At 34.6% G+C, this 9,815-nt stretch overlaps 1 protein-coding gene across 1 annotated transcript in view; it reads right to left on the bottom strand.

Annotated features, from left to right (window-relative positions):
• Positions 1 to 500: 500 nt before the first annotated feature.
• The window catches only part of KYNU (kynureninase), a 99,239-nt gene continuing 89,924 nt past the window's right edge, over positions 501 to 9,815 (bottom strand). The window contains exons 11-13 of the mRNA XM_007467469.1: positions 8,085 to 8,170; positions 2,058 to 2,288; positions 501 to 755 (exon numbers count right to left, since the gene is read on the bottom strand). Of these exons, the coding sequence (XP_007467531.1) occupies positions 609 to 755; positions 2,058 to 2,288; positions 8,085 to 8,170 (464 nt within the window). The 3' untranslated portion in view covers positions 501 to 608. The remainder of the gene's footprint in view (positions 756 to 2,057; positions 2,289 to 8,084; positions 8,171 to 9,815) is intronic.

Here is a 9,815-nt window from a genome sequence, read left to right as displayed (position 1 = left end):
GAAAGACATTTCTTCTTTACCAGATGTTAACATACGATTAAAAAAATCGTGTATTAGAATCAATGAAATAAGGCTTGTACACAAATTAAACTCTGATATTAAATGTATTCCTTAGTGTGGATTGTGACCAAAATATTTGAAAGCCACTGCCCTAGAAAATGCATTTTCTGTTCCTCAGATTGGAGTTAGATGGAACATTGTAAAAAGCATACATACATCAGACTGTTCAACTACAGTGCCTATAAGAAACTCTTTGGTAAATTAAAATTAAAGTAATATTTCTAAAATTGACACAAAAATTTCCACATACATTGTGAAGTTGTCAATCAAATTATAAATTAAACCAACAAAAACCATTTCATTAACAATGAAATATGACAGCTAATCAAGACTGTGTACATAATATTTGCACCAGTAAAGACTTCGATCCACCAAACACCAAGAAATTGGACAGCCATGCAGATATCTCAAGGCCACAGACCCTTAAAAAATTGTCTTGTTTTTCTGTAAAGTGTACAATTCATTGCCAGTTATGTATAATCCGTTTTGAAATAATTAAAACTTGAATAATAGTAATAAAATAATCACAGGCTTTCCATATTATTTGCTTAAGTTGCTATGGAAAACTCGGCTATTTTTGTTTCTGCAGAGTCAAGTGCAGAAATGAGCAGATTGATAAATTTATAAACATCATGGAAAGAATTGTAGAGAGGAACTGGAGCCACTCGAATCCCATTTGGATCCCGTTTGTCACACTGTAGGGGAAACAAAAAGTGAAACCACAATAATGTTGGCATCATTCATATAATGGAAATCCACATTCAAGAGAAACTTACATAAAACATTCATACTGATTTCCCTAAAACTTAATATATAAGCAATTTTTTTCACTTTAAGTAAAGCATAGTGTTTCTATGTTATTTGAAACTCCCCTCTTAATAATAATTAAAATATTAATGGGTTGGTACATGAATATCCTAAGTAGTTTCCTGAAGTCCAGTCAGCAATGATCCTTTTTAAGCAACCAATGGATCAAGTATACAGTTTATCTGTGGAGAGAGCCTGGAGAGACTGGAACCCTTGCACACATTTCAATGATTGAGAACCTCACTGAGATCTGGAGAGTTTTAGTTATATTTCCATTAAATTCAGTAATCCCTAATCTCATGAACTGGGCTCAGATAATTCAGCATAGTCTGAAGATCACTATGACTATCTTTAAGAAACACACCCTATAGGTTAGACAATATAATAAATGGTTTATGTGTGCTGGCACATTTTATTCCATAACAACTTTTGAGGTAAGTATTTTTGCAGCAAAATACAGATGAAGGATCTGAAGTCAATAGTTGTTTACTAACTTTCCCAGGAGCACATGGCTTATAAATGTGTGTGATTTGGAATGCTGAAATTCTGATTTGTGTCTTCAGAATCTGGGGATACCTCTCCTAAAGGTTTGGAAGACTGAGTGCAGCAGTTTCTAAATCTTAAAATAGATATGTTATCACCATTTTTCCTGAAATTACTCATTAAATACTTATTAGTTCTCTTCAAGAGACTAAGAGGGCTACTTAGGCCCAACAGTTAAAAAAAAAATTCCATACAACATTAACACTCTTAAGATGTGTCTACATGTCTTTCTTGACTGAAGTGAAAAACGTTGAAAATAATTTAGTTCAATCAAACAACTAAGTAAGACTGATTTCCTTTTTCTCCCTCTACTGTATTTTAGGTTCTTTAATTCCACTTATTCAATAAATATATATTAGGGTTTTCACTAATTTTTTTTCTGCCCAAACTATAATGAAAGTAATGGATAAATTACATAAAACTCTTTCCTGCAACCAAAATTTGTGGTTTCTTTCCTTTTATCAGAAATGACAGATCTCTGTGCCCTTCAGTTAGCACAGTGCTGAATACTTAGTTGGCATTTAACTTATCCTCACTGACTGATGTGAAATAACATGGAAAAATGAATAAACAAAAAAATCCAAATTTTATCCTCAATATGCAACCCATAGAGAAAAACCTGGTAGCAAAGCAAGAGATATACGTACAACCACTCCTCTTTTTTCTAGTTCTTGGAAAATATATTTAATTGGAATAGAAAATGTTAGGGTTAGCTGGCAGCCACGATCCTCTATACGGGATGGAGTAATTATGTTCACAACTGTTTTCTTGGTTTCTGCTTTATCCTGGCTGAAGTGATGCTTGATCATGTATTCCAGATAACCAGTTAGCAAAATAGATTTTCTCCTCAGTGCTTTCATAGTTGCTTGCCTAAAGATCTGCAGAATGAGAAACAATCAGGTTCACTGTTTCTTGTTGATTTATAAAGAAGCAAAATTTAACTATAAATCACACATAAAAAAAGGGAAATGCCCACTTTTGACCTTTCCAATAAAACATCCGTTTTAGATAATCTTTTTGTGAAAACATGTCCTCTTTTAAGTGCTTTGCCATTAAAAATTAAACACACAGTGTCCATGACAGAAAAACTGTACAAATGTCATTTAAACAATACTTGCAAAAGCAGAAAAATATAAGTGAACATAATATTCCTTCAGTTATTTTAAATTAGCTTCATATAATTAGTACAAGTAAAACATACCTTAATAAATGCATTTAACTGTTATAAATGTCAAAAATTTTCCTCCAAACACTTTATACAATCATAATCAAGATTTTTTTCTATTCCCATATAAAGTTTGTTTAATTCACAAAACGGTGCAGTAAGAGCTAAATGCTTATGTGGAAGGCAATGTTACCAATATTATTTATATTCGTTTTACCAATTCCTAAATCTCCTTCAGTTTAACAGTAAGAAAACAAGTAGTTAAATAGTGATGCTAAGTTTTGTCAGAAAAGCAAATAATGTTAGATAATGCATGTATTATTACTGAAGCATTTGGTCTTTCTCTTTTTCTTCTTTCATCATTTTCTCCCCTGCTAAACTCTAACACTGGTGTGAAAATACTGCCAGTTGCTGCCTGAGGTGTCTTATATTAAGATGAGTGACAAAAGGGCACAAAATAACTGGTACTGGAACATTAGGGGTCAGAACAGACATGCTTTTCTAGCTTATCTCTTAAGGTCAAGTAGAGTTTAAAAATATATTCTACATATAAGAACTGAAATAACTGCAAACAGAGAATGATGCACTGGCAAGCCACTTAATGTCCCTGTTCTGTATCATGTTATGCCACTGAGCAAACATAGGGTCATTTGGTGATATCTATACTTTATGAAGTCTATGAAAATAGTTTTTTCTCTATATACACATGGCATGTGTGGGCAGGCATTCTACTAGAACTCAACCATCAGGCATAGATTTTCTTGACCTATTGCATGGAGGCTATGGATGTGGCTGAAGGAGAGGATGGGAGTTGTATGTAAGGAAATGTCTTGAAGGAAGAGAGGAAAATCAGATAGAAAGCTATCTGCCTCTCTTCCCAACCAGACCTCATGGACTGTGTCTGCAGCCTGGGAAGAGTTCAGCTGCAAATAGAAGCTGAGGTCTTTGAGGTCCATGTCAAAAGGCATCTGACATATTCAGTGCAAAAAAATGCTACTTTAGGCCAGTTACATGGAGTTTGGTAAGAGGCATCTCTTCATTTCCTGTGTAAAACAAAATGTCTATAGATTTGGCACAATGAAGACTCAAGGGAACACCTCCAAGTTTTGGATCAAGAGAGCCTGATCCAAGAATCAACATTCTTACAGAGAGCAGGAGCAGGGACACGTAAGGTGTAGCCCACCAGTGGTTTGGTTGTCAGGTTTGGAATTAAAAAAAAAAAAAAAATGTGACAGGAATCTTTACAAGCTTCTCTTTGGAGATTAATAATAATTTGAGGACATTAATTATTTAAATAATTCTAGTACACTTTCTGGATCTGCTTTGGGCCCCATAAGATGCAGATGGGGACAATGGGTAAAGTAGTACTTTTAATGGTATTTCATTTGTATTCATAGGTTAGTAAGACTTTGGGGAATATTAAGTTTATAGGGTTTTTTTTTTTTAATGAAGTTTTTTGCTCTTGCAGATTTGATAACAAGCAACCAATTTTTTTTCATGACAGATGTCTCAGTTTTAACATATCATGACTCTTTGTTAATAATAAAATAATTTTTAAATGTAAAACTAATTTCCACATTACAACCACAACAAGAGAAGCTGCATTCTGAGGCAGTCTTAAATTCTTCTCAGAGTGTAAAAGTCTCTACTGAGGCCTCAGATAAAAATATCAAGAGGGGATAATAGGAGTTAACAGTGAAGTAGAATAAATGTCCCTTTTTTTTTTTTTTTTTGCTTCTCATTATTTTCATGCTTTCAGTACTGTGGAATAATTTTTTTTTAATTAGGAAAAATGAAAAGTGTAGTTTGAAGATATTCAGCTTATAACAGAATTCTTGGCAGAGTTTCCACTATTTGGGTGAGTTTTCTTGCTAACTAAAATAAATGCAAAGCTAGAAAAGTTAGATATGTTTAAATAGGAAAAATAAGTATAGCATGATGTTTTCAATTCTTAAATTCTTAAAATTGGCTCCCTAATAACTCTGAGGAAAGACAGAGTACATTTTTTCTGACTTGCCCTATATTTTATTGAATGCTCTAATTTTATATATTTAAGCTATTTATTTAATTATATATTTATGTACTGAAAAAGTCTAAAATTGTCTACCTATCACTACATAGAAATATGACCCTTCAAAATACAATATAAGTATTGTTTAATTTCAAGTTAGTAATTAGAAGGTTGAGGTGACCTCCGAAGTAATCTGGTCCAAACATCTTCATTAAAAAATTGAGGCAAATGAATTCAAGAGTAGTTGTCACTTGTTGAAGGTCACACTTAGTGTCCCAGTGAGGGATAGAGTATTTGCCTCCTGCTTCCTAGCTTATTGCTCTTTCTCTTGATCCACAATATTTTTTAAATTATTGTACAAAAGATTAAATAGGCAGCACTATGAAGAAACAGTTTGAAACTAATTATAAGGTGCTATTTTTCATGGTATCCATCAATCAATCAAATACACATTAATTGTGAACAAAGCCATAATTAATCTTTTTTAAAAATTCTCTGTATTGCAAATCCGAAATCATATCCATGTACATTGATTCTTAAGTATAGAATCTCTTCTTCAGTTGGCATTTGACTGTGTGAGAATATTTTTTGAAAGGGAAGTAGAGATAACAAAGAAAGGTAGCTTGATTCATGTATTTATTTCTTTCATTTACTCAAACTTCAGCTACCTAACTCTTATATGCATAACTTTTAAATAAATTAGGTAAGTACTGAATCGGTTAATTCACTGACACTCACATGGCAAACTCAGAAACATCTAGAAAGTACAGTGTTTTAACAGTTAAGTAGAGAATGGGAAACAATGAAACATATTATTTTGTAATTTCAGAATTTTGCAATTTATAATAGGAAGTAAGAATTTCGAAAACACCTTCTTTAACACAAGGTTTGATTACTTGAAGATAATTTTAGTTAGAACATAGCCTCGACAGTGAATGATTTAATAAGATATCTCCAAGAGGATGCAGAGAAACACTTAAGTGATAAGAAGCTCCAGAGCAGTGTACATACCTCTTCTGTGGCATTTAGAGTCTTTTTCTCAGGTTTAAGTTTAGATATTAAAGGAGAAGATAAATCAGTCTTAAGATTCCAGCTGAGAATAGAAACCATGTCTAGGTGATTATAATACAGTGTGGAAGAAAACTATTGGTAGGGAAAATAGGAATAAGACTTCCTGTGGCATAAGAGGTGAATACTGAAGAACAGTCAGTCCACTGCAGAGAATACCAAAGAGATAGTGTCTAAAAGACATTTTCTAGATACGGCTAGGAAGTCATTTGCAAAGATAAAATCAGAGGAAACTTTAAGTACTAGTTTTTCCTAAGGTATTCCTTGGTGCCTTGTTTTTTCTTACTATAATTCATCTTCTCCCTGATATAAACTTTCAAAATAAGCAAAACGTTATCTTCTTTTAAAATGTTTAACGGGGGACATCCCTGGTGCTGTGGTTAAGAATCCGCCTGCCAATGCAAGGGAAACGGGTTCGATCCCTGGTCCAGGAAGATCCCACATGCTGCAGAGCAGCTAAGCCTGTGTGCCACAACTACTGAGCCTGCGCTCTAGAGCCCGAAAGCCACAACTACTGAGCCCTTGCACCACAACTACTGAACCCATGCACTGCAACAACTGAGCCCGCGTGCTGTGACTACTGAAGCCCGCATGCCTAGGGCCTGTGCTCTGCAACCAGGGAAGCCACCACAATGAGAAGCCCACGCGCTGCATCAAAGAGTAGCCCTGGCTCGCCGCCAACTAGAGAAAAGTCGGTTCGCAGCAACAAACACCCAATGCAGCCAAAAAAATAAAATAGAATAGAATAGAATAAAATAAAATAAAAATGTTTAACAGAAGTGTTCCTCAGGTTGGATATTTTGAAAGCAAATCAAATATAATTATTTGATTTGCGGAGTAGATTTCATCACACCCCTTAAAAAGATTTTTTTAAATATGTATCACTGCCTGCGAAATCTTGTTACTGGGTCTAGTTCAACTTAAAAAAAAAAAAAAAAAAACCTGCCCACAAGTGAAAACAGCACAAGCTCCATCTAGTGGTCATACGGAGTATGTGATCTTTAAATTGGGATGAAATGAAATGAGTTGACTACCACTATCTAGTGGTGAAGCTGTATAAAAACAGCGGAACTTGACGCTGCTGTCCAGTGGCCAAAATGAGAAGCTGCTGTGAATGTTCACAGAACTCTAGAATTTTAAGTTTGGAAGAGATTTTGAAAGTCTTTATCCAGTCACTCATGCCAGAATATGCCACAGTAGAATTTCCTAAACCTAGATGATTTTAGGAGGCTTTCAATTTAAAAAAAAACAAAAAATCAAAATTTTATTTGAATATCTATATATTTAAAATCTCTATTAGAAACATATGTATATTTACTTAAAATATATTTTACTTAAATGTATGTATATAAAATATATATTGCCTTAATATATGTATTAATACTATTATTATATAGATATAATTATTAACAATATATATTTACTTAGATAAATTTAGTCTTAATCTGAAATTAATGAATATCCAATATCCAAATAATTAGTTAGGAGACATATATATGCATTATATGTGCGTAAAAATGAATAGATATAGGTAAGTACCCTATTATTTAGGGTGAGACTAATTTTAAGTAGAAGCATGAAGGAACTTAAAGAAAATTATTGAGCCAATAATAATAGAAATTAAACATGGATATAATGTTATAGAAACCCCAATGAGGAAAAAGAAAATCCACCCTACCTCATGGGACAACCGTACTCATCTTTGGTTTACTCTGACTATTCATACTCTCCCCAACCCCCTAAAGTCTTCCTATAGTTTTGTCACATGGCAGTTTGTCAGTTCATTGACTCACAGAACTAGAAGAAACAGAGTCCCCAGTAATCACAACATCGTCCAGCACACAATATTTCTTAATAAGTAAGTGTTTGAATGAGTGAATTAATCAAGACTTAAATATTGCATGTTTGTTTTGTATAGAGAGAAACCAGTAGAAGATTAAATAACTTATTCAGGTTCACACAGATTCTAAGTGGAACTAAAAATATGTCACCCCGGGCTTCCCTGGTGGCACAGTGGTTGAGAGTCCGCCTGCCGATGCAGGGGACACGGGTTTGTGCCCCGGTCCGGGAAGGTCCCACATGCTGCGGAGCGGCTGGGCCCGTGAGCCATGGCCGCTGAGCCTGCGCGTCCGGAGCCTGTGCTCCACAACGGGAGAGGCCACAACAGTGAGAGGCCCGCGTACCGCAAAAAAAAATGTCACCCCGTTTAAGTTTCATTGAACATTTATTAAGTGTGCCAAGCCTTGTGTTGCGGCTGAATATATAAATAAAAAGTGACATTAGCACACAATCACTGTCCTAATGGAGAACCCTGCCCTTCCTCCGTTGTTTATGCACATTGCATATTAATCTAGCTGATTAGCAGATAAACAACGTCTCAGGTAAAGAGAAAGGTAAAGATGTGGGAAGGCGGAAGCATAGATCACTTACCTCTAAACTAGCATGTAAGGAACAGACCAATAGAATGGGAGGATTTGAAATTCGGAATCCATTGACCCCAGGGATTAACTGCAGTTCTGAAAAATTAATATCATGTCATTTTTATAGAATGTGCCTAAAAAAGGTGTCCATTATGGATTTTTTTATGACAGTAAAGTAGAGAGGAAAAATATAAGACTTGAAAACTTTTCTTCCTGAGATTTCTGAAATATTTAAGAGAAACACCATGGACCTAAAATACCGGCATATTTCTCCTTCACCTACAACTTCTATCTCCTCTGCCCCCACCTTCATAGCAGCCTGCCAAAAATTAGAGCCCTTAGACACAAGACAAACATAATGTCATCTAGAAGATTTTTGGCACCCCATCCTCTGCCCTCTCATCCCCAAGCCAGCATTCCTTGTTCTGCTCCATGCTTTGCCTTTCTATTATGAAACCAGGTCAACAAGGGAAAGATATCAAGATTCGAATGGCTTGTAATTGTAATGTCACCCAAAGGCAGAAATATAAATGAAATGACCTAGGAAGGTGACTTTTAACATTAGGATTACTAGGTCAAGTAGCTTCTCTTGGGAAAGAAGAAAAAAAAAGGCTTTAAAAAAAATGATCTGCCTAAGTATGATATATTAAAAAGGTAAATTAATAGCAGACATTATCCTAATTATAATTAATTAGATTGAATAGTTGCAAGTTAAATCCAAGAGTTAAAACTTCTAGTTAGAGATAAAGTTAAAAACTAATACTGACTAAGAGTGAGAGAATTTTCTGGGTCTTTAGAGATGCATCTAATTAAGGCTAGTCAAACTATATCCTGTGGGTCAAATCTGGCCCACCACTTGTTTTTGTAAATAAAGTTTTATTGGAACTTAGCCACATTCATTCATTTATGTATTTTTGTGGCTGCTTTAGCAACACAATGGCAGAGTTGTGTATTTACCACAGAAGCAGCATAGCCCCAAAAGTTTAGCATATTTCCAATCTGACCCTTCACAGAAAACCTTTGTCCACCCCTTATCTAATCCAGCTCTCTCATTTACAGATAAGAAAACCCACTACAAACAATTTAAATAACTGGCATAATAACAGAGTTCATTATTTTAGCAGCCAAGATAAAACACAGCTTTCCTGATATGACTGAATAGCCCATCTTTATTCTTTGCATCTTGGTTGGTGCAAATGTGAATATATTTAAAATCATATCTCAGGGTTGGAAGCCGTCTGAAGGATCAAATTCAAGTTTAATTCTTACATTTAGGAAGTTCTCTGTATCCCATGTGATGGAAGAATAAAGTCACTCAGGAAAAAGAAATAGTGCAATTTGATAACTCCCTGCGCATGGTGTACTTTCATTTCTACCCATTGGGGTTACTATTTGTATGTGGTGAAAGCCACAAAAGAAGGAAAATTTGGGAAAATAGAGGGATAAAAATGAACATTTATTAAATAGTATGCTACTTGGTTTATAGTTTAGAATGTGTCCTGCCCTCAAACGAAACCCTGAAATAGTTATTATTATTCACATTAGATATGTGAGGAAAAAAACAAAAAAATCCAGAATGATAAATATGTGCAACATCACAAAACTATTAAGCAGCAAAGTGGGTTTGATACCTAAGTCTCTCTGGGTCTGACTGCAAGCCAACAATTCCTTCCTGTTTTCCCTGCCTGATGTTTTAGGTACTCCATATTGATGAGATCTGAGTATTTTAGATTTCACTTCT

The sequence above is a fragment of the Lipotes vexillifer genome, unplaced genomic scaffold (genome assembly GCF_000442215.2).
Source record: "Lipotes vexillifer unplaced genomic scaffold, Lipotes_vexillifer_v1.1 scaffold265, whole genome shotgun sequence".
NCBI classification, from domain to species: Eukaryota; Metazoa; Chordata; class Mammalia; order Artiodactyla; family Lipotidae; genus Lipotes; species Lipotes vexillifer.
Note: the sequence above shows the minus strand (reverse complement) of the source record. Positions and strands in the feature narration are given on the sequence as shown.